At 38.9% G+C, this 25,861-nt stretch overlaps 1 protein-coding gene across 2 annotated transcripts in view; it reads left to right on the top strand.

Annotated features, from left to right (window-relative positions):
• The first annotated feature begins 3,549 nt into the window (after window positions 1-3,549).
• The window catches only part of HBP1 (HMG-box transcription factor 1), a 31,187-nt gene continuing 8,875 nt past the window's right edge, over window positions 3,550-25,861 (top strand). The window contains exons 1-8 of one of the 2 annotated variants that reach the window (XM_006068459.4): window positions 3,550-3,692; window positions 13,168-13,351; window positions 15,435-15,663; window positions 19,523-19,658; window positions 20,015-20,126; window positions 20,215-20,327; window positions 22,422-22,578; window positions 23,247-23,391. In XM_006068459.4, coding sequence (XP_006068521.1) covers window positions 3,678-3,692; window positions 13,168-13,351; window positions 15,435-15,663; window positions 19,523-19,658; window positions 20,015-20,126; window positions 20,215-20,327; window positions 22,422-22,578; window positions 23,247-23,391 — 1,091 coding nt within the window. In that variant the 5' untranslated portion in view covers window positions 3,550-3,677. Of the gene's footprint in view, window positions 3,693-3,917; window positions 4,049-13,167; window positions 13,352-15,434; window positions 15,664-19,522; window positions 19,659-20,014; window positions 20,127-20,214; window positions 20,328-22,421; window positions 22,579-23,246; window positions 23,392-25,861 lie in introns of those variants that run through there. The other variant, XM_025292026.3, reaches the window with a different exon arrangement.

Raw genomic sequence — 25,861 nt, forward strand, 5'->3', positions numbered from 1 at the left:
AGTCTGACACTGTTTCCACTGTTTCCCCATCTATTTCCCATGAAGTGATGGGACCGGATGCCATGATCTTCGTTTTCTGAATGTTGAGCTTTAAGCCAACTTTTTCATTCTCCACTTTCACTTTCATCAAGAGGCTTTTTAGTTCCTCTTCTTTGCTTGCTTACCTTTTAACATTTTGAACAGTGATATTTTAAATATTTAAGCAATGCCATGTACTTTAACTTCTATGTTTCTTAGCCCAGTGGTCATTGGTATGCCAACTGCGTTGGAATACAGTAATTTCACCCCTAAATAAGCTTTATCTAGTTTTTAAAAAACAAATTAGAATTTGATGTTTCTGTATGAAAACAAGTATTTTACAAATTGCTGAAGACATTTTGATTTTGGATAACAACTCTTAACATATTTGGGCATAGTTTATGTGGAATATGTATGTGTGTATGGTATTTGCACTGACCAGAAGTAGATGCTATTTAAAGAAAATTTTATTTTTGAACTTTCTTTTGGTTACAGCTTGTAGGATTTTCATTCCCTGACCAGGAATTGAACCCACACCCTTGGCAGTGAGAGCTTTGAGTCCTAACCAGTGGACTGCCAGGGAATTCCCAAAATTGATTTTTTAATGTCAGTTTTATCATGGAAGTATGTTATGAACAAATGTTCTTTAGTATATATAAAAATCCCTTACAGGTTCAGTCGTGTCCGACCCTGCAAACCTATTAACTGTAGCCCATCAGGCTCCTCTGACCATATTTCCCAGGCAAGAATACTGGAGTAGGTTGTCATTTTCTTCTCCAGGGGATCTTTCTGACCCAGGGATGGAACCTATGGGGATGGAACCTGTGTCTCCTGCATCCCCTGCATTGGCAGGCAGATCCTTCACCACTGAGCTAAAATATTTTATATCTATTATATAAAATGTCATTTTATATTTTATCACATATAAATAATAAGTAATTGGTACAAAAATTCTTTATATATATTTTAGTGATGTAGTAGAATTTATATTCTAAGGAGATATTACTGGTTTTGTACTTTGATCTTTGTTCTGGCTGAGTTGGCTGGTTTTCTTAGTCATCCAAAAATGAATAATGAGGTTCCTATTAAATATACATAGGTGCATAAGGTAAGCATTTAGCTTCCCAGGAGAGTCCAAAGATAGACTAATTGTCCATTTAAAGGTACAGAGATTCTAACACTGACATTTAATCAGTTATGACTGAACTAACTCAAGAGAATTTTACTCTTCTATTTAATGACCCGGACAAAAATGCGAGTATGTGAAAATATTTTATATCTTTGTATCCATATGAATTAGCACAGTGGTCAACCAATAGTAGGAACTAAATAGGTATTTCTGAATGAATGGATAGGAAAACCTTTATAGTACTAATAAAAGACAATCATTTCTAATAATGTACAATAGCTTGATATGAAGGTGCCATTCTTCCTACCATTGTGTTCACAAATAAAAAAATATCTCCACTAAGCCTTTTACTAAACGCTTTGAAACAGAAAACCTTTTAAAATTAGTTAAGGTTCAGCCAAAAGCAGATCTCATGGTTCATGCAGTGTTGAGGGGTGGGGGGCGGGAATGGTGTGGTACCAGCTCTTGAAAGTTCATTTTTTGGATGGTGGGAAAGGTTTTTAGTTTCCTGGAGGGAGCTAGTCATTAATAGCTGAGATTTTAGTTTTCAGTGATCAAGTGAATTCCACGGATTTTTCTTTTTGTCAGGAAATTAAACAGTGGAGTTCATCTTTTCAATTTTTTCAATTCTGAGGCGCAATGAACCTCCACTGGTAAAAAAAGGGAAGAAAGAAAATAAAAATACACAAAACAGCAGGGCCACAGTTGAGTCCTGGGGTCACTCCATTAATCTCTGAACGAAGATAAATACAAATATTGTCCTTTTTACTCAGGGAAAAATTTAGGCATTTTATTGGCCTTCTGAATTATTTTTAGGAAACAAAATAATTTGATTAGTATTTGTGAATACAGAATCTTTGATCTGTATTTGATCTGAATACCATCTTTTATCACATGGTAAGGAGGACTATTCTATAATTCCCTTTAAGGATTCAAACAGGGAATCCCTAAAAGAATTTGAAAACTTGTTTCAGTATGGGAAAGTTACTTTGGATTTCCATATTTGTTCCGTGGCTTTCAGATTTAAAAATTCCAGAAAAGTAGGGGTTTTAAAGGAATCACTAGCAAGGATTTAAGCCTCCTTTCCAAAAGTTTGACTTTATAGATTTCTCTCTAATATGTTTTCCTCCTCTTAAACATGCATATAGTGATCTAAAGATATAAAGCCTAAAGCATAGCTTAAATGACTAAACACTAAAAGTTCAAAGGAAAAAAAGCTTAATAATGCCTTTGTAATGGGAATGGTAAAAACATCAATTATAGACTAGGAACTGGACAGCCTTGTTTAAAATGAAGGTAACTATAATGCCAAAGAAGCCATCCTCCTCTGAGTCAGAGAATTCGTAACTTAAGGAGGAACTCCTAGTGGAAACAAAGTAGCAAGACATTCTTTGATCAGTGGAAGACCTCCGAAGAGGAAAAACGGTTAAACTGAAACTCACCAGAGAAACCCTGATAACGATTCACAAATTCATCCGTTTAAGTCACACATTATATCCCTCCGTATTACCTTAAACAACGAGTAAGCTGGTCAAATACAGAAAACATCAATTTGCCTTTCCTCAATTCGAAAGTCAACAGTAATGACCCCACCTCCCGCTTCACAGTTTTGTAAATTGTCCAGACCTCCGAGCTTCTCACTGTTCATCCCCAAGCTTCTCGGTGCCTGGCACGCAGCCGGCATTCAAAAAATCTCGGGTGAACTGAACAGAGTCCGCAGAGAAACCTCAAGCTGCTGTTCAGGGAGGGGCGAAGCCAGGCTCAGGATAAAGAAATGTTAAGTCTTCCCACGGGACCCCAGCACCACCTTTATTATCCCTATCATGCCTGGGGCCGTGATTTCTGGGTGACTGGGTCCCCCTCGAGGCAGGACTGCTTCCGCTTGTGCAGTCATCTCCTTCCCCTCGCACTAAAACAATACCTTGGCCTCTTGCCAAATTCTGAGCTGCAAGCGACTCTGGCTGTTTATGGCCCGGAATGGGTACTGCGAGAAGCTTGAGGCTGCTTTGAGAGCTAGCACAGGCCCAGAGGAAGAGATGAGGCCAAAGCTTTAAAACACTCCCTTCCTCCGCCCCCTCCTTTTTGTCCCAGACACCAAAACAAACGAGCTGATACACGTGTCCCTATGACTCTTGTTTACTATCAAGACTGCACCGTGCACGCACTTCTGGGAAATGTAGTCCAACCCGTTCCCCAGACGTGCAATCTCGGAGAGAAACACAGCCAGACCCAGACTACGAACCCACAATCCATTTCGGAGGCAATGTTTGGCTTGAGTCCCGGGAGTCTCGGCAGTAATCCAATCCGAAGCGCTCACCCTGGTGATTGACACTTCGTCTTCCCCAATAAATACAACACAAAAGTCAATACAAGCCCGCCCACCGAGACGGACCACGGTATCAACCAATAGGAAGGAGAAACGATTGAATGGCAGTGCCGCAGGCCAATAAGAAGGCGAAGCAGCTGGGAGGAGGCTCAACCCCCCGGGGGTTTGAGGGGAGGGGGAAGACGAAGCTTGAAAGACTTGGTAATGGCGACGGGTTTGGTAAGTAGGAAAGTTTCGGTGGAGGGCTAAGAGCGGCGGCGGGAGCAGTAACGCGCCCCGGGGAGGCCGGCGTCAGTTGTAGAGGGGATACGCGAGTTGCTGGTGGTGTTGTCGCGGCCGGGGCGGCCCGCGCCGGGGCTGCTTATACTCCGCGGCCGTTTGTTGTCTTTCTGTTCGGGAAGGGGTGGGGGTGGGGAAGGGAGGGGCAGTATCTCCAGGGTATCTGGCGGCCGGGTGAACTCGGGTCGGCTGTCCTCTTCCTGACGGCGGGGGCAGTTAACCGTCCGATACCGGCCTGCGGCGAACCTACCGGACTGGCGCTTCCCGCGAGCTCACCTGGGCTTCGCGTCGGCACGGTCCGTGGGGTCTTGGGGCGGGGGCTGGGAGGCGTCTGCGAGGAAGGCGCTCTGGGCCGGGTGGCGCGGTGGGTGGCCGGGCCGGGTGAGGAGATGGGGCGGGCCTGGGCGGGGGAAAGGGGGCCGACGCGACTCTGGGGCTGCCCAGGAAAGTTTGACTTCAACTCCCCGCGAGTGGGCGGAGGGTCGGAGGTTGGCCCGGGGTGGGCAGCCGGCCGCGGGTGGAGAACTCCTGTGAGGCGCCGCCTCTTCAGGGGCCGAGGGGGGCTCGGGCCGAACTGGGAAGCTCGCGGAGCCCTTGGGCCCCGGGGCTCATTGTTACGCAGTTCGAATGAATGGACTCCTTGGCGCCTGCGCGGTGGAGTTGAGCCGAGGGGAAAAACAAGCCTGGAGTCCAGGCTGCGGTCACATGATGGGGGGAGGGGAGGGGAACGCGATGAATGGCGAAAGAGGGTGGGGGATGGACTTGGCGTGAACCGGGAGGCACTGCCTCTGTGTGACCGAGATCGAGGCTTGGCAGGCGATTTCAGTCTCCGCCTTCCAACCTATGCTGCTGCCCCAGGCGGATTAAAACAAAAAAGACTAGCGAAATCGACTGTCGGAGCCAGGTTTTTGTAGCTCCTTCAAACGCTGCATGCTGTCTAGGGGAGTTCGCTCTTCGCCGTGCATTCTTTTGAACACTTCACCTAGAGTTAATTCTTTAGGAGTTTTCAGCAAGAATCTTTTGTAAAGGGAGCTTTGACTGCAGGGAAACACTCAAGAGTCTTTAATTCTGGGCGCCAGTGATGCTAAGGGAGGAGGTTAAAAGTCAGTTGTGTGTATACCAGGAAGTGTTGGGAGTCCTACCAACAATTCCGACTGAGTGCAGTAGATTTATTTCCCTCTAACTAGCTGTAACAGGTGATTCCTAACAATGATTTAGTGAAATTAAAGTTACGTTTGGAGAATTGGAATAGTTGTAACATTTGTAAATAATTTTCTATTAACCACTGATAATACATTGGTGATGTACTGCTAGTTCTTCCAGTCTCTGCTTTTTGTTTACTCTTTCTGCTGTTTTCCGATTTAACTTGCTGAGTACTAGAGTCAACTGTTGAATTTCCACGATTGAATCAGTTCTTGCTGAGTAGGTAATAGTTGACAAAGTTTTAAGGAAATTTGAATTATATTCAAAAGAGTTCAATATACCCAATACATTTTGGAGCTGTTTTATACTTTTGAGGAAGCCAAAACAAAATATTTAAATTCTAAATTGACAGTACATTATAGAGTGAAATTTTGATTTCACTTCCTGGTTTCCATTTTACTTAGTTTTATAAGCCCAACTACTTATAAAAAAATTAAAAGATTTTATTTATTTGGCTCCCCGGCCATGCCAACCAAGAATCAAACCCTTGCCCCCTGCAGAGGAAGTGCGGCCCGAACCACTGGTCCCCCAGTTACCTTTTTCAGCTGAGAAAAGTCTTCCCCTTAGTTCAAAGTTACCTTCTCCCGGGATTTCCCACAATTTTCCATGTTTCACAATGCTTGCTTCTCAGACTTCAAAAATGGTACTATCACTTTAAGAGTTGTTTCCACCACTGTATTTTAATTTTTTCGGACCTTTTCCTCACTACCTAAATGCTCAGTGCAAATAGCCTGGGCTTTATGAGGGAGAAGCTAGCTGGTCTTCTGTATTTCTGTTTGAAATGAAAATATTAGTACTTTATTTTTCTGCTGTAAATTAAGGTAGTACAGTGTTAAACGATGCCAGGTATTTTACACGCATTATCTTTTAATTATGAAAGTGATATTTACCTGGAATGAGAAATCACACCAGATATGTTTAAGTTGACAAATACTTTGTATATTACAAAATTCAGGAAAAATATTCTCTTAATGATATTTTATATTCTTGTTTGTGCCTAACTCATCAACAGTAATCATATACCTTCATATATTGACCTGCATTTACTTTGGTATTTCATATCATAGTTTAAACTGTCATTTTCTGTAAATTAGAAGAAAAAATTTTCTTCTCTAAAGTTTTTGGTAGTTTAGAAAAGCTTTTCTCTCAGGTTGTTACACATGATGTAAAGATTCAAGTGTTTTCGTGCAGTGACTTATCTTGCGTACTGTTTATATTGATAGTACTTTTAAGCAGGTTTACAGATGGCTTGTAGTGGTGTGTTTGGTGTTCTCTTCAAGTTTCAGTATTTTGTGTCAGATCAGCCCAAAATGAATAAGAACTTGTATAGATGTATTTAGCACTGGGCAGCAGTGACTGAGGAGAAGGCAATGGCAACCCGCTCCAGTGTTCTTGCTGGAGAAGCTCTGGACAGGGGAGCCTGGTGGGCTGCCGTCTCTGGGGTTGCAGAGAGTCGGACAGGACTGAAGCGACTTAGCAGCAGCAGCAGCAGTGACTGATGAGTTAAGGGAATGCTTTGGAACCATTAAGAGGGTGTATCACGTAGTGTCTTTAATACTTGGGATAATTATGGTATAGGTAGATACAGGTAGACTGGTGCCATTTTACAAAAAAGAAAACTGAGGCATAGAAGTTAAATTGTTCATAGTCATATAGCTTTTCTAAACTACTACCAATTTAGCTGTAAAAAATTCGATCAACTAAATTAGAGAAGAAAATTATTTTTTCTACTTTATATATAGAAATGACACTATAAGTAAGTGATACTCTACAGTAACATTTTATGGAAAGAATACCACCCACTATTGGGATGTGGATTTTTTCCCCTGTTAACATTAGGGCAAACCAGAGTTGTAGAAATCTCTCTGAACTCTTTGGTTTGAAGTTTCTGAAAGAACCGCATGGAGGCCCTCAACTGCATTTGGTGTAGTTTGTGTTTAATCTAGTTTGTTATGGAGGTTCATTTTAGCTTGTGATTGTGTAATACATTTTAAATACCACCTCAATTTCTCATGTTAGAGATGCAAAATAATTGTAAATTACCGTTTCTTCACCTCCTTCCCCCAAAGAGTTGGAGCTTCATACAGAAGTCCTTCGGGATTATGGGAGGCACAGAGAGGATCCTTTTCCTTTATCCATAGTGATGAAAAGATAAAGATTCAGGCAAGGACAGGCACTTGAATGTAATTGAAATTAGATGTCTCATCTGTGTTGGTCTATATCTTCTGTCCTTTTTCTCATTTTGGGGGTGGGGGGAAGGGAAAATGGTCTGATTCAATCATTAGAGCCCTGTTTTCATCATCCAGAATAGTATTTATTTTTTGGGGTCACACTGCACACCATGTGAGATCTTAGTTCCCCGATCAGGGACCAGGGGTTGAACCCTTGCCCCCTCCAGTGGGAGCACAGAAGTCTTAACCACTGGATTGCCAGGGAAGTCCCTCCTGATCCAGAACAGTACTTTGTTCTGAGCTTTATATGATTTGAAGTTTATACAAAATTAGATGAAGTATGTGGAAATGCTTGGCAAATGGCAGGTAGGCATTTAGTAAAACCTAATTTCCTTTTTCATTCACTGAAAGTTGGTCATTTGTAGTTATCTCTTCCTTTCATTGAGATTTTGTGGATATTTACTTCTTTTTTTTTTTGGATATTTACTTCTGAAAGTTTGCAAAATAGATGCAATAGGGCTGTCTCATCTCCACCCAGTAAAAATTTGTTATATTGACCATGACATTTCAGAGTACAACTGCTGGATAATTTTACTCTTTGAAAATCACCAGTCTAGTGAGAGTTGACATGTGCAGAGATAACTAAAACACAGTATGCTGCTGCTAAGTCACTTCAGTCGTGTCCGACTCTGCGACCCCGTAGACGGCAGCCCACCAGGCTTGCTATATCAAATCCTATAATACCAAAGCGGCGTACAACAGCATGAACGAGCAACAGTGTTAGCTCTACCAGGGAAAGTTTGAAAGAGAAGCTTGTTTCTAAAAATGAATGTTTAATTGGTGTGATGTATGTGAGGGGTTATTTTGAATACGGATTCTCTGGTGTTCCTTTACTGTATCAGAGGCCTTGTTTCTCCCAAATAGTTTGCCAAAAACAGGCAAAAAAAACTTAAGTTTGGTTTGAATTTTGATTCCATGTGTTTTTGTTTGTGTGTTTTTTTTCCTCCAACTAGCTCTTCTGAGATCAGTAGAGGTATCTTGAGGTTAAGTTAACCTACCTTAGATTACCTTTTTCTCAACTTTAATTTTTTTTTTTAAAGAGAAAATGGTCTGATTTTCAAGTCTGTTACTCTGTTTACTGTACAGGTTTAGAGAAGGAGAATCTCCACTATCTCAAGACCAAACTTTTGATAGCCTTGTGCAGTAAGAGGTACAAACAGTGAGAGGTGCAAACACATAGAACTCAAGTTCAACAAATACTTCTGTGATACTTTTGTTCTTTGTTTTGAAACCAAAATGTTTCTTCAACCTTCATTTAAGGTGCGTTGTGATGGGATGTTGGTAGATTCCTAAGAGTGCTGAAGAGATGCTAGAAGTTACAAGGAGATGTGAGTGCACTAAATGGTGGCTGAGCACCGGGACCTGCTGAGGGGGAGGGCAGACCCAGCTGGGAAGAGTCCTGCAGGCGGTGGGACACGACAGCCTGACTGCAGCTCTGCTGAGGAGGCATACGTGTCCAGTGCAACTCTGGGGAAAAGTGAGAAGGTTTTCATGTTTGAGCGTGCAGCTTGCACTGATTTATGCCGATCACTTCTGTGTGTGAAATGTCCAGTAGATGTTCCTATGAAATTTGAGTCATTATGTGAGGTTAAATTGTGTCTTGTATCCTTAGGATGTCAGAAAGTTTTCTGTGGAAAGGGTTAAAACCGACTAAACTTAATATTAGCTGCGCCAAGAACCCACCTAGAATAACTAGTTGTTTCTTGTTGGGGCATTACTAAAGGAGGAATCTGCACTGGTACTACCAGTTACCACGTATTTCATGGGGTGGGGGCGCGCCTTGCTGCTTTTCTGGAGGGGGCTTTCATTGGGGGGCCTTATTTTGCCTTTTTTGGGGGGGAGGGTGGCCTTGCCCTGTGGCTTGTGGGATCTTAGTTCCATGACCAGGGATTGAACCCGTCCCCCCTGCAGTGGAAGCATTGTCTTAACCACTGGACCACCCGGGAAGTCCCTCATGAGGACTCTTGCAAAGGAAGCTGGGAGTGAGTGGCATAGACAGAAACTGGGAATGTGAATATATTGTGCTCTCAAAACATTCTCCCTTAAGTATCTGTATATTATAGATGTTCTTGCATACTCGTTGTATTTCAATATGATTTTTTAAAATAGACAAAAAATGTTTGAAGTATAGTTCTGATTATGTTAGACTTCTATTCAAAAATTTGCAGCGGTTCCCATTGTTTGCTGGTTGCTAATAATAATACTGGCCACTCTGCGTTGAGAGTTTGCTCTGTTAGGCACTATTGTAAGCTTTTGACATTCATGAGCTCACTGAGTTTTTACAACAACCTATGTAGGTGCTTTTATTATTTCCATTTTATGAACAAGGCATGAAGATTTTAAATAAATTGTCCAGGGCACATAGCTGGCAGGTAGCAAATGTATAAACTCAGGAGCCTAGTTTCAAAAAAAAAAAAAAAGTGGCAAACCAGTTTTCCTAAACTAGAATTAAAGATTCTGATCCCAGTCTACCTTCCAGCCTTATTATTGACAACCAGGAGATATCCTAGCCTTTGGCTTCTATGTCCTTCTGATTTCATCCAGTACTTTGCTACTCTGAGTCTGCTCATGTAGTTTCTCTCATTAGGAAATTCCCTTCCTTCCTTTTGTACCCATTCATAGCCAAGCCCTGCCTCCATAGAACTGCAGTTGTTTGCTTCTGTCTTTCTACTCAAGTGCAGGTTCCTTGAGATTCATGATAAACTGTTCATCATTGAGTTTCAACATAATACCTAGTAAAGTGCCTTGTACAGAATATGTATTAAATGACTGAATATATTATACATATACACACACATGTTTAGATAAAAAAGGAATATGGCAATAATTTTTAGCCTGCTGCTTCTCCCAGTGCACCAGGAGTTTGTTTGAATGAAAACAAGTAAAAACCAGTGCACAGGATTGTACCTCAGATCAAATAAATCACATGCTCTGGAAGGCGGGGCTTGAGCATCATTGGTTTGAAGCAGACATGGTCCTGTGTGCCCCCAGGGTTGCGCATCACAGATCAAGCTAAGTTTGCTGAGCTTTTGCAATGAGAAAGTGGAGGCTCAGAACCAGGATTTGGCCATTTATGCTTGAGAAGTCAATTTGTGTTACTAGCCACATCTCTTGTGGCCACCAATTTTGTAGGAAGCTATTATACACTAGTGTATTTGCTGTAATTATATCATAAGACTGTGATTATTACATAATAGATTGTACTAACTGAAAAGTGTTCATTTCTTGGGAATGCCTCAGACATCTTTTAGATAAACTGTTACTTGCTTAAAGTAATGGTATGATCTGTGACTTTTATTGAGATGTGTTGGATACTTTGTCATATTTTGCAGGGAGGAAACTACCAAAGCGGAATAGCTGCCTGTCTGGCTCCTATTGTTAATTATTTTCAGTAACTGTTTTGTTAAGAGATTAAGTATCCAAAATATGCATAATATTGCCCTATGTCAGTCTACAGATAAAAATTTTTTAAAGATAATTTTACTTTTTATTTTGCTCATTTTGTTTCAACTTTACAACTGCTCTGGGAAGAAGAGAGAGCAGGTGTCATGAGCCCTGTTTCCATATGGAGATACTGAATTAGTGAGAAGCTCAGTCATTTAGGTCATAGATTTAGTAAGTGATCAAGCTGGAATCATACCCATGTTTCCTTACACCAAACCGAGTGCCCTCTTGACTACTCCATTGTACATCTTACAGTTTATATTGTGTCCGGCTCCAAGTGCCCCAGAAATGAGTCGTATTTGAGGCAGAAATATGAAAGCGAAATAAAATACTAGAAATAAAGTAAGGCAATGGTCAGTTTAGCTGTATGTATCAAAAGCCTTCAGTTCAGTCGCTCAGTCATGTCCAACTCTTTGTGACCCCATGAACCGCAGCACGCCAGGCCTCCCTGTCCATCACCAACTCCTGGAGTTCACCCAGACTCCATTGAGTCGGTGATGCCATCCACCCATCTCATTCTCTGTCGTCCCCTTCTCCTGCCTTCAAACTTTCCCAGCATCAGGGTCTTTTCAAATGAGTCAGCTCTTTGTATCAGGTGGCCAAAGTATTGGAGTTTCAGTTTCAGCATCAGTCCTTCCAGTGAACACCCAGGACTGATCTCCTTTAGGATGGACTGGTTGGATCGCCTTACAGTCCAAGGGACTCTCAGGAGTTTTCTCCAACACCACAGTTCAAAAGCATGCATTCTTCAGAGCTCAGCTTTCTTTATGGTCCAACTCTCACATCCATACATGACCACTGGAAAAACCAAAGCCTAGACTAGACGGACCTTTGTTGGCAAAGTAATGTCTCTGCTTTTGAATATGCTGTCTAGGTTGGTCATAACTTTACTTCCAAGGAGTAAGCCTTAGAAGATGTTTAATTGCCATCCAACCACTAATCTATCTCTTGGAAGTTCAAAGAAATAACCAGATGTAAGCAAATACTTAAAAAAAAGAATGTATAAATTAAGAGTGAAAAAACGGGGAACATGTTTAGTAGTAGGAGGGATAAGTAAATTTTGGTAATTCCTGTGATTATATATAATTTAATTTTTAAAAATAGATCTTTGAAAGACTTAATGCTTATGAACAGGCAAATGTTTATGAACTTAATGTTAAGAAAAGGTCTCATTTATATATAATATGACATATGAAGAAAAAGAAATGATTTTGTTTAGGTAAAATGTAGATGTCTGTGTGAAAAAGAGACTGGATCATTAGATAATAACATCAAAATGTCCCAGTAACTCAGGTTGTTGGAATTAGAAATAATTACTAATTCCTTTTTTCTTTTCTAAGAAAAGCTTTTTTTGTTGTTTTTTTTTTCCCACAGTGATCATATGTTTTATAGTCAGGATAATGTTTCATAATAAGAAAATTCATGAAAAAAGCCTTTGTAGAAAAAATGACAGTGTTTGTTGGTGATTATGTCATGACTTAACTTTTGGTTTAAATATCTTTTCACTGCATTTTTTGATTAGCCTGGGCTACGGTACTTGACTTTTAATGCCTGTTTTTTTTGGCCATGCTACATGTGGCTTGTGGGGTCTTAGTTCCCTGACCAGTGATTGGACCCAGGCTCCTGGCAGTGAAAGCACCGACTCCTAACACTGAACCGGCAGGGAATTCCCAACTTTATTTTTTTAAGTGACTTTTACCAGCAGTATATTTTATTGTTTTATTTTGAGGAAAAAACTATGTTAGAATTTTGTGTGTTGGTATATTTCATTAGAACTTTAAAAAATGAAATTTGGGTGGAGCCTGAGAAATCAGGAACTCTTCCTGCTGCTGTCACTTGTATTAAATAACTGATTTGATCATTGTTCAAAGGCAAGAATGTAAAAGGTATAACCTCATTTTACTTTCATAACAATTTAGTTGGTAGACATAGCTGAGAAATTATTTAGGTGTATCAGTTTATATTGTTTTCTTCATTGTTTCAATTTTGTAAGCTTGAGATAATGGTAGATTTACTGTTTGTTTAGCTAAATTTCCCATTACTGTTATACATCTTTGTAAAAATAGTAGCCTTTTTATTATGATTAGATTCCAAATTATCATTAAGAAAACATTTTTATGAGAAGTACAATATTTGTCCATTTTAAGAAACTCTGTTTTACTTTATGTTTTTGTTTTGGCCACAAGATCTTAGATCCCCAACCAGAGACTGAACTTGTGGCCCTGCGTGTTAAGCATGGAGTCTTAACCACTGGAAATCCCAAGAAACTCTCAAATGTTCTTTAGAGACTATAACAGTACACTTGTTCACTTTCAGAAGATGAGAAAACAAAATAGTGAACACAATTGATAAATGGAGAAATTGGAATCTTCCAAAAAAGGTGCCAAATAGAATGGACCTTCAGTCGTCCCATGTGTAGCTATTTTGAGGGGGATACAGATGGCAATATATGATTAAAGATACAACACTGTGATGTCTCTGATTTTATGCTTTCGTAGACCACGTGACTTGACTTTTTGTTCTTGTGTCATTTTTAGTCGGAGCGCCATAACATGGTGTGGGAAGTGAAGAGCAACCAGATGCCTGATGCGGTGCAGAAGCTCCTGCTAGTCATGGACAAGAGAGCGCCAGGAGTGAGCGACTCGCTGCAGTTGCTGCAGTGCAAGGAGACTTTGCCGTCCTCGCCTGGATACAACTCTTGTGATGAGCACATGGAACTTGGTAAACAAAATTAAGTTTTTAGGGATTTTCACTGAGATTCGGATTAATTTTCATGTTTAGCTAACTTTTCCACCCACTTTGAATTGCTAAAAAGTGTGTTAAGTTTTGTACACTAGGAACTTTCAGTGTTCTCTTGTTATTGCTTATAAAGTATTATTTAAACCAACATAACTTTGGGCTATTTATGGTTATCATAGAGACTCATTTACAAATTCAAACTCAGTTGTCTTTGTGGGTTAAGATGAGCCTTTAAACACCTTATGAAAACCTTGCGGTGTGGCTTTTCAAAAGCTGTTACTTTTGAAATATCCGTGTAAGCTCAGCAAATTATGCTGGCTATGCCTTTATGCCTGGTTTGTTGGTGTGATGGGGGAGATTCCAGTGGACACTTGAAACTGGAGGATCAGACATTTGTAATTATCAATACTGCTGAGCTACTCCAAAGATGCATGATATATAGAACTGTGTAGGTGTGTTGAAGTATGACTTTGAATGTTACTGGTTTGAGGTAAGTGTTAAAGAGAATGAACAGCCGATGAGTGAGCTTGTCTTGCTGCCCACTTTTCATCTTGGCATTGTCCCCATTTAACATGCGTTTTCGCCTAATGTTCACAAAATCCGAGATGTGATTGTCCTCATTTTATAAATGATGAAATAAAAGAGGTTATATGGTAGAGTCTTCTTTGGGAATTTGAAGATCTTAAAGGTCTTGAGACATAACCTGTTGGCATGCTAAGGGTTTGCTAAGCTCAAAATATTTATTGAGTTGTGGTTACTATTGAGTGGAAAGTATCGTTTCAATCAATTACTTGGTTCTCCATTGTCACATTTTAGTTGGTTTCAGAAGGAAATCAGGAACTAGAGCTCAGGAGGTCAAAAACTTTACAGCCCCTCATGACTTCAGTTTAAAAGTAGTTTCCTTAACTTGAAAGACAGAAATGAACCCTTCACAGTAAATACACAGGTGATAGTCAAAGAATGATGTTGGCAATGAGGGAAGGGAAATAGCTCCACCACCATGAGCATTACAGAGTGGAATTATCTTCAGTTGGTGTATTTTGGCTTCTTTGGGAAGGGAGGGATACCTTCTAGTAGGTTTTATGAATGGATATCCTGAATTAGTACTTGTCAGACATTTCTGTTTTAGTGAGTTACTCTGGGATATTCCCTGTATAGGAATGAGTATGTGCTTTTATTGTGACAATATAGGAGAGCTCTCAGGTCTACAAGAGCTTCTGGGTTTATATATTGAAGAGACCCATTGGATCCATAGAATTTACAGGTGTAAATTTTGTAAAAAAAATTCACAAAGGGATTTTGTTGTTTTTGAGGCCTGCAAGAGGCTTTTTTTTCCAGTTCAGTTTTTTAGAATTCAGTCTAGCTTACAGTGTAGTTTTGGCATGAACAAGAGTGGTCCTTGGGTTCTCTTTCTGGTTTTCTTTCTTGGGTAGCTGAAAGTCTGTCATGAACTACCTTTTGAGAACACACTTTTTTGGAAAATAATAAATATTCCTGAGTTTAGAGTTTCTCATTAAAAATAAATAATTTGGTGTAGATAAAGTTGAATAAGTAGTACCTAAACATTCCTATGATCTAAGTTTCATCTTTGAAAATTGTTGTTTTCATTTATTGTAGTAATCTTGTTTAGCAGATTCAGATGTATGAACAATAAGTACATATATGCACCCATATAATGCCTTTTTCCTTATTAACATGGTAACATAAAAATGTCTGAATAGGATAGGGATTATTCCCAGGTGAGCCTGTGAAAAACTGGAGGTGGGGAGTCAGAAAACACAAACAGAACAGTTTGTAACAGTTGTGGTAAATACATAGTTTAGTCATTAATCCATTTACATTTAAGTTTACTTTTCTGTTAGGCTTTGTTGACCCTTAAATGTATAAGATGTCATTGTTTTTTCAGTTGAAACTTGTTTCTTTCAAAAAAACATTTTGAATTTACACTTTTCCTCTCACAAAATTAACTAGCTAAATTTGAGGCCCTCTTTTCCAGCTGTGATTACAGTATTGTCTCCTGTATTAGTAATTTCCTTCTGATAATCTTGAGTGTGCTTATTTGCAGATGATCTTCCTGAACTTCAGGCTGTTCAGAGTGATCCTACTCAATCTGCCATATACCAACTAAGTTCAGATGTGTCGCATCAAGAATATCCAAGACCATCTTGGAACCAAAATACCTCAGAAATATCAGAAAATACTTACCGTGAAAATGAAGTGGATTGGCTAACAGAACTAGCAAATATTGCCACCAGCCCACAAAGTCCACTTATGCAGTGCTCATTTTACAACAGGTGGGAACATTGGCTGTATTTTAACTGAAAACTTTGTCATTACAAAACACTTTTTTCCTCCCTGGTTTTAAAAGTTGCCTGGAGAATTCCAGGGACTGGGGAGCTTGGTTGGCTGCCATCTATGGGGTCGCACAGAGTCAGACACAACTGAAGCGACTTAGCAGCAGCAGTTTTACAAGTAATAATGCTCTTGATCATTTAAATAAAGATTTTTTTTTATTAAAGTCATTAAAATTAAGCTATTTATCTTAAAATGATCAAAGAGGTATTAACCCTGAGTCATTATTTCATACTTTGAGGATTAGATAAAAGTAATATGAGAACTGAGTCTTAAATGGTTTAAAGTCATCAAGAAATACATCAGACCAAGAATGCTTTTATTTATATTTTTTGCTTAGAGAAATGAAAGTTTTCTAAAGAGCCATAATTAAAATAAACATTATATTTTAAACTTAGTCAACTTTGAATTTGGTTCTTTTTGGTCTAAGTTTTCTTTTTTTTCCCACAGTGTATGTGATCCTATGTATATGTTTGCTGATATTGAAATCTTGAATTTCTCGAAGTAGACTCTCATTGGTAAAAAAAAAAAACCCACTGTTTCATTTACCCAGACCAGAGTTTAAGAAAATGAATTATTGTTCTATAAAATTATGGAATCTTCCAACTAATATTCCTCAGTTTAGTTCAGTCGCTCAGTCGTGTCCAACTCTTTGTGACTCCATGAATTGCAGCATGCAAGGCCTCCCTGTCTATCACCAACTCCCGGAGTTCACTCAGACTCATGTCCATTGAGTCAGTGATGCCATCCAGCCTTCTCATCCTGTCGTCCCCTTTTCCTCCTGCCCACAATCCCTCCCAGCATCAGAGTCTTCCAGTGAGTCAACTCTTCACATGAGGTGGCCAAAGTATTGGAGTTTCGGCTTTAGCATCAGTCCTTCCAATGAACACCCAGGACTGATCTCCTTTAGGATGGACTGGTTGGATCTCCTTGCAGTCCAAGGGACTCTCAAGAGTCTTTTCCAACACCACAGTTCAAAAGCATCAATTCTTCAGTGCTTAGCTTTCTTCACAGTCCAACTCGCACATCCATGCATGACCACTGGAAAAACCATAGCCTTGACTAGATGAACCTTTGTTGGCAAAGTAATGTCTCTGCTTTTCAATATGCTCTCTAGGTTGGTCATAACTTTCCTTCCAAGGAGTAAGTGTCTTTTAAATTTCATGGCTGCAATCACCATCTGCAGTGATTTTGGAGCCCCAAAAAATAAAGTCTGACACTGTTTCCACTGTTTCCCCATCTATTTCCCATGAAGTGATGGGACCAGATGCCATGATCTTAGTTTTCTGAACATTGAACTTTAAGCCAGCTTTTTCACTGTCCTCTTTCACTTTCATCAAGAGGCTCTTTAGTTCCTCTTCACTTTCTGCCATAAGGGTGGTGTCATCTGCATATCTGAAGTTATTGATATTTCTCCTGGCAATCTTGAATTCCAGCTTGTGCTTCTTCCAGCCCAGTGTTTCTCATGATGATTTAACTGCATATAAGTTAAATAAGCAGGGTGACAATATACAGCCTTGATGTACTCCTTTTCCTATTTGGAACCAGTCTGTTGTTCCATGTCTAGTTCTAACTGTTGCTTCCTGACCTGCATATAGGTTTCTAGAGAGAACTAAATGGATAATATTTTATTAATTATCCCCAGCTTATAAAGTTGACTATTTAAAAAGACATAGATAAATATGATAGTTTATAAGGAAGAGAAGTAACCCAGATTTGCACTCATGTGGGTGGGTAGACCAGGGTCCATATACACTGATGTAGGAATAACTGAATTTTGGTAGTGTTCGTAAGTTAGTGTAATTCTTTGCTAAAAAATAAACTTGTTAGGTGTGGAGCCTTGGTTTTCTTGCATCCCAGCAAGTTATCCTGCTTTTCTTCTCTTCAGCAGGATATTGGTCTTGATTAGGGCAAATTCAATTTAATTAACTTCAGTTTAAGACCATGAAAATTTCCACGAGGATGAAAAGTTGACTTTTCAAAGTATTTCTTCCTTTATTGTCCCAGTTTTTATTGTAATCTTTGAGTCAAAAAATGAAAAATTCTTTTATAATTAAAAACAGAAAATCCAGATTTTACTATTGGACTTCCTTTTCCCCCAATTTTAGTTGAGATAGTAATTTTCATTTTTCACAACAAACTAGAGGTTTAATAATTGATGGAAAGCTGAATAAAGCCCTCAGAAGAAAATTAATGTTTAAAAAAAATAGTTAAAAGGAGTAGCTCCTTAAAGGTGTAAATTCCCCACCGCATTTTCTGTGCTTCCCTTCTTCCTCGGGAATGAGGCACGGTAACACTCTGCTGTTCTGCCTGGCCTCTAACTCTGTCAGTGGTCTATAGCTATTCTCTACGACTTCCTGTAGATTGTCAAACTGTTAGTTATTGAGCTTCTGGATGTCTGAAGTTGTAACTGTAGAGTGTCAAGGGGTTGAGGACAGATAAAATTTATATTAATGCTTGCATAGATAGAGGGATAAGGAGACCATGGTGTTAGTCATTCAGACACATCTAGCATATTAATTTTTATAGAGCATTTAGGCCACACACGTTTTAGAACATTATGTTGTTCTCTTTTAAATGGTTATACAGAAGAACTGCTAAACTTAATTTTCTTTTATTAGGAAAGCAGGGATGAGCTTAAGGAATTTTCAACAGTTTGGCCACTCAATAAATATGTAAATGTGTAACAAAAGGAAGAAATAAAAAATGAAACATTTAAGTATTTATATTTTGAAAATTGGTTGGAGAGTATGCTAAAATACGTGGAAACTAACTTGGGTTTTTACTTAAGTTATGTGAACATGAAAACAGTATAGTTTTATATGTAGAGTGATTTCTGCAAAGGTATAATAAAAATGTTAATTAAGTTTAGAAAACTCGAGGGACTAATAAATTTCTCACAGAGTAAGGGCAGAATTGGAAAGTAAGGAGGAAAGATGCCCTCCTGTTGTTAGAGGATTAGTACAGGCACTGCAGACATTTTTCTGTTAAAGACCAGATCCCTAGCTGACACTGTGCATTGTCCTGATTTGGGACTTTAGTTGACCCTAAGTCTTCTCTGCTGCTTTCCAGTCTCCTGAATCAGGTCACATTAGTGCTTGCCCTGTATGGGCCTGCTGTTTATTCTTACCCCTCCCATATGTTTGTGGGGGAAGGATTTTAGTGTGTTCTTGAGAGCCCCATGTACTCTGAAGGGAGTGCTGCCTGGTAAAGAGACCTTTGACAGAAAAGAGGGGGAAGTAGCTTACTTTTTAAGGTGATCCTGGGGGTTGAAGTAGCTGGCTTTATGTGTAGCTGCTTTGCAAATAGGCTGTTTTCTACTATAATAAGTTTAAACATCTCAGCTTCAGGTAATTCATTGAGCCTGCAGGTGGTTGGTAGCTAAAGAGTTCCGAGTTTGTCACAGAGCTTGGAGGCCCTGTTCAGATTGAGATTTAGTGACCACATCAGAGTAAGATAGAAAGGGACAGGGAGCCCTACACGAGGGGGCATCATCTTTCATGAAGGAAACTGTATATTTGTTTGTATTTAGTGATACAAAAATGAGTGAATAAATGAAGGAAACAGTAATTTGGAATTTAAAGTATATTATCTGAAAAAAAGTGTTTAAAATGTGTGAAGAGGGAAAGAAGTTATAAACAACACACTATAGATGACATTTTTGTTATCTTCACCAGTGTTTCCCATACGTGTCTTACATGTAATAACACTGGTGTGGTGAATGTGAAGTTCTTTTCATCAAAAGGAAAGCCCTAATTTAAGGACCTTTGCTTTGTAACTAAAGTGGCTGATTTATTTTAGATCATCTCCTGTACACATCATAGCTACTAGCAAAAGTTTACATTCCTACGCACGCCCTCCACCGGTGGCCTCTTCTAAGGGTGAGCCGGCCTTCCCTCATCACTGGAAGGAGCAAACACCAGTCAGACATGAAAGGGTAAGTTCATTTATGAAATTAAACTTTTATGACGTTTGCACAGCAGCTGAAAAACATTAACTTTTCCTTCACTAAGAGTGTCTTCTGAAGTACACACAGATGGAAAATAGTCTGTCTCGTTTTTCTGCTAGTGATCTGAGTTTGATTTTATATGTACAGCTCTAATAACTGTTAGAAAAATTCAGAATTACCAGTAAGAAAATACATTTAACTAAACTTCCCAAAACGTCAGAAGGCAGTTTTTTTCTCCCACAGTTTAAAATAAGTAAGTTACCTACTAATAAAGTCTGAAGACACATATTAACAAAATATGTTGAAAATAAAAACTAAAAAGTTTGTGATGCTTTTTTCCACAGGCAAACAGTGAGTCAGAATCTGGCATTTTCTGCATGTCCTCCCTCTCAGATGATGATGACTTGGGGTGGTGCAATTCCTGGCCTTCAACTGCTTGGCACTGTTTTTTGAAAGGTTAAAAAAAGGCTTGAATTCTTTAGTTTACATGTGTAGCAAACACACTGATCACATATCTAATATTTGTTTTTTATTTCAACTTTAGGCACACGACTGTGCTTTCATAAGGGAAGCAATAAGGAATGGCAGAATGTGGAAGATTTTGCTAGAACCGAAGGCTGTGATAATGAGGAAGATCTCCAGATGGGCACTCACAAGGTTGATTTAAAATTCTTTCAACTTTTCCAAGTCTTTCAAAGGGAGCACAGGTTTTTTATTAATCTACAGATGTATCCTCCACTTGCTTTATGTTAAATGGCATCCTATGTTTTGGGAGGAGCTTTTGTGAATCCTCTTGGTGAGAACAAGAGTGACTTGAGATCATACCTTGATAATGAAGCTTTCTTAGATGGGAAAAAAGAGTATTTCTTAGCACTTTTTACACATTGCATTTTAGGGAAAACTAAACTGGCATTAAACATAAAATGAATAAATAAACCAAAGCCTTAGCTTAGGTAATCTACGAAGTGGTTAATTCCCCCATGGATAGAGAGTTGAGTTACTTTTAAAATGACCCAATAAAATGCTGGTATTTTCTGAGTCGGTAAGCAAAGGCAGTAATGGGTAGCAGTGGATAAATACTGATGAAACCTTTATCTTTGAAATCTTCACTTTCTCCATCTCCACTTTGGGCAGAGAAAATGGGCCTGTGAAGTGTGCTTGTCTAAAAATTCCTGTTTTGAGCCCGCTGTTACTGTTAAGTCCTTGAGAAAGATAGTCTTGACGCCTTCAGTTTTCCTTCATGCTGTAACAAGCACCGTATAGTCAAGTTCACTGTAGTCTTTTTTGGCCTCTATAGCTCTACTAGAATTGTGTAAAAGGTTACTAGTTTCATTCTGATTAGAAATCTGCTTGGTTTGTCATTTCTGCAGCATTCTGCACAGTGGATTGTCTTCTTTTGATTTGTGGAGCATGATTTTCCTTCTGGTGTCTTGAGTTTTTTTTGCTGTTGACTTGTCTGCCCATGATGTTGAATGTTAGATAAGGTCTACCCCTCCTCACTCTGTTTACCACTTCTTCACTGATGATAATGTTCAAAGCAATTCCTTGTGGCCCATGGAAACTGCTCTGGTCTTGGAGTCAGGAGAGCTGTGCTGTTCTTTTGTGCTCTGCCAGCAGCTACTAACATTTGCGTGACTGGTCTTGCGCAGTTTGTCTGCCCCACTGGGTGTTGGCTTCCTGCTTTGTAAGATGGAATTGGATTGATTTTAAGTTCTTATAGCTTGAAGAATCAGAAGATTCTTTAATCTAGTTATTAGTATAACCAACACTGGACTGCCTTTTTCTTCCCCTCCAGGCTGTTTTCCTCCTTTCTTTTAGGAGTATTATTATCTTTTCTTGATTGCCAGATTCAAAATCTTCTTGGTTGCTTCATTCAAAACATGAAGTTAACTATTTCCTTTGCTCCCTTCATATTCAGTTGATCCATTCTATTTCAAGACTTCTTATGTTTATCATTTTCTTTCATTAGTCAACTTTGATTGGATATTATGGCTAGCCGTTGGCATGTCTGTCTCTTTTGTCTTTCTGTGAATTTAAGGGTAGGGATCATGTGTTTCAGAGCCTAGCACCTAGCATCTACTAAGCACTCAGTAAATACTGGTTGAATTTATTCAGCCCAGTTCTACCACCATTGCAGTTGTCAATTCAAGACTGTAGTGGGTTTCTCCTGTTGAATCTTCAAATAAACTGAATACTAGAGATAGCTTTTATCTGTAGTCTTTGTCATCATCATAAAATTGAGTCATTAATAATAATACTTTCATTGACTTTCCAGATCCTTCTCAAAGGAGAGCTTGAGCACTTTGCCAGTCTTTAAGATGCCTTTACTTACTTACTTACTAACTGGGCCCTTCTTTGCAGCCTTATTTGCCCCACCTCTGAATTCATCTTGTATTTTTAGCAAATACTCAGCACTCTCCAAAGAAGTTGCTAGTTAAAACTCTTGCTGGTATAAGGAGAGTGCTTCTAGATTCCATTTCACATGGGAATTGAAAGCCCCTTAATCTCCTGGAGTTAATATTAAACTCCATATAGCACTATTTATTTTTACATTGAAGTAGTGATTCCAGTCTGCTTTATATTGTAGTAATTTATATATTTGCTTTTCTTCACTACTGGGTTGATAGCTCCTCAATGGCAAGAATCCCATCTTATTTTTACCTTTTCTACAAAATCGTACACGTTATAGGAACATCACTCCATGTTGAACTGAACATTGCCAATTTATTTGCTCTATGCATGTATTTCCAGGGCTATGGTTCTGATGGTCTAAAGTTGTTATCACATGAAGAAAGTGTATCATTTGGTGAGTCTGTACTGAAGTTGACTTTTGATCCCGGTACAGTGGAAGATGGTTTACTTACTGTAGAGTGTAAACTGGACCACCCTTTCTATGTTAAAAATAAAGGTAGGGCTTCAATTTGAATTTGTCATAACTTTTAAAGAAAGCTTCTTAAATCTGTAGTTACGTCTTATGGCGTGATTTTTGATGATTAAGAAAAAACTTTTGAAGGGAATCTTCTTTCACACTAAAACTACCATAGGAAATGCCTTATAATACCTACTGATGTTTAAATCTCTTAGCAGTAGTCAGGTGGAGCTCTACTTCCTGTGGGTATGAACTTGTAGATTCATGTAGTGTATACTATAAGCTCTCTATGGTCTTGATATAATTTGGGGAATGAAATATTCTGGTAATTGAAATTTGGTTTACAGGCCAAGTATGCTTTACCTGAGTCACATTAACAGAGTATCAAATGTAATGATTCAGAGACTATTTCATGGTCTCAATCATCATCATTTATCACTTACTATCTTGTAGGTAGATGGAGTACTGATTGATAGAATTGATACATTAGTAAAATGCTGAATTAAACTAGTTTTGGAGGGCTTTTTGCATTGCTTAAATAAAATACTTGGATTTGTTTTGTGGCAAAGATACATGACTTGTATTAAAAATCTCTGAAATATTAACTTTTTATTTTTAAGACTCAGAGGTGACATGTCTAAGAAATAATTTGGGTGCTTTATGTCAGTCTCTATCCTTTATGTAATGACTGTTTGATTTAACTTTAGGTTGGTCATCATTTTATCCAAGCTTGACTGTGGTACAGCATGGCATTCCATGTTGTGAAATTCATATTGGTGATGTATGTCTACCTCCTGGACACCCCGATGCCATTAATTTTGATGATTCAGGTGTTTTTGATACATTTAAAAGGTAATAGTAAATAAATCTTTTTTTTCCTCTGTTAACTCTTAATCTCCCTAATGATTGCTATTTAGGAAGTTAAACCTTTAAAGATGTGAGAATTACAAAGGACTACTTAGGAGAAGTATGTACAGTCAACCCTTGAACAGCACAAGTGTTAGGGACACTGACCCCACACAGTTGAAAATCCACATATAACTTATAGCCAGCTTTTCGTGTAGGCAAATTCAACCAACCATGGACTGAGTAGTATTTACTATTGAAAAAAATAAATCCGTGTTTAAGTGGACCCATGCAGTTCAAACCCACATTGTTTAAGGGTCAACAGTATAACAATAAATGAAAAAATACTTAGTAATTACAGTAAAATAGTAATTCTAGAGAAGTTTTACAAAGGATGAAATAATGCCATTTGGAGCAACATGGATGGACGCAGAGATGATTATACTAAGTAAGTGAAAGACAAATTCCTTATGAAATCACTTAAATGTGGAATCTTTAAAAAAAGATACAAATGAACTTATTACAAAATAGATAGACTTACAGACTGAAAAACTTACCTGAAAAATTTACCTGAGGGGGATAGGGAGGGATAAATTAGTTTGAGATTAGAAGATACAAATTGTATACATATACTAGATAAACAACAAGGTCCTACTGAAATAGATCAGCTCTGAGAGTTAAAAAAAATTTGTTAAATCTAGCCAGCTGTTTTGAACCAGTTCATTAATCTTTTAATTGTATCCTTTTTCCTTTAGTTAACTCTTTAATACTCAATTTGACCAAGGTCTTTAGTTGTATGGATTAACAATTGTGAGAATAGCAAAAAAATTGATATTTGGAAAGACTTGAAGAAAGTGATTTTTTTCTTGAGATCACCTTGTTTAACAAGTTGTAGAATAGGATAAGAACCCATATGTGCTGACACTCAAGAAGGTTGACCAACTGTCTGAATTTTTGTGGAACTTTTCTGGTTTTAGCACTGAAAGTCCTGCATCCCTGGAAACCCCTCAGTCTTGGGAAGATGGGGGCAGTTGGGTCACCCTTCTCCCAGAAGGGATGCAGAGAAAGTCTGAATATAATATCTAGGATTTTAAGACCTGTTGTTTCTTTGTGATAATTAACAAATTCATAAGCATTTAAGTAGAGAATTCTGAAGAGTTTTGCTGGGCTGACAATTTTACTTCATCCAGTTAGATTACGGTGAAGATTGCTCAGTCGTGTCCGACTCTTTGCGACCCCATGGACTGTAGCCTACCAGGCTTCTCTGTCCATGGGATTTTCCAGGCAATAGTACTGAGTGGATTGCCATTTCCTTCTCCAGGGAACTTCCCGACCCAGGGATTGAACCCGGGTCTCCCACATTGTAGACAGACAATTAACCATCTGAGCCACCAGGGAAGTCCAATATAAGGTTAATATGTTTTTATTTTGAAAGCGTAAGTGAGACTGTTAAAAAGGAAAGAAAGGTAACCTGCACAGGGCGTGGCCCAGGCTGTATGCTCATTAAACGTCCCTAAGATTGGAATCTAAATGCTGTTTGATTCTTTCATAACAGTCATCTTTGAAAAACAAGACAGTGTGAAGGTCTGATACTCAGTATTCTTAGGATGTAGATTCATGATACCTCTAATGTTTTGGTGAGAGTGTAAACTGATACAAAAATTTTGGAAGATAATTTGGCTTTATTATCAGCCACCAAATATCAGCAGTTCCATTCCTCTGTATGTACACCAAAGAGAGTAAATGCTTGTAGACATGCACTAGGAGATGTGTGAAGCTCATAGCTGTGTTGCTCATGATAGCAAAAGCATGGACACAGTATCAGTACTCATTCACTGGAAACTGGATGTGAATACATTCATGCAATGGAATTCTTTTTGTCAGTGGAAAAGAAATGAATCTTGTGTGTGCTCATTTGTGTCTGACTCTTTTGCGACCCAATGGACTGTAGCCTGCCAGGCTCCTCTGTCCATGGGATTTCCCAGGCAAGAATACTGGAGTGGGTTGCCATTCCCTTCTCCAGGGGATCTTTCCAACACAGGGATTGAACCAGATTCTTTATCACTAGTGCCACCTTAGACATGCATTTTTAAACATGGATCAACTTTAGAAATGTTAAGTAAAAATTTATATAATCTTTCTATGACTCAGATGGTAAAGAATCTGCCAGCAATACAGGAGACCCAGGTTCAATTCCTGGGTCAGGAAGATCCCCTGGAGAAGGAAATGACAATCCACTCCAGTATTCTTGCCTGGCAAATCTCATGGACAGAGGAGGCTGGCTGGCTACTATCCATGGGGTCACAAAGAGTTGGACACGACTAAGTGACTAACACACGTTGTATATAAAATATACGTTATACAGTTAGGTTAGGGATCCTTAAGTTAACCCCCAGGTTCAGTGTCTTACTGGGAGGACTCACAGGATTCAGTACTGAGTCACATGCATAGCTATGATTTCTTACAGTGAAGGGAT

This window comes from Bubalus bubalis, chromosome 8 (assembly GCF_019923935.1).
Source record: "Bubalus bubalis isolate 160015118507 breed Murrah chromosome 8, NDDB_SH_1, whole genome shotgun sequence".
Taxonomy (NCBI): Eukaryota; Metazoa; Chordata; class Mammalia; order Artiodactyla; family Bovidae; genus Bubalus; species Bubalus bubalis.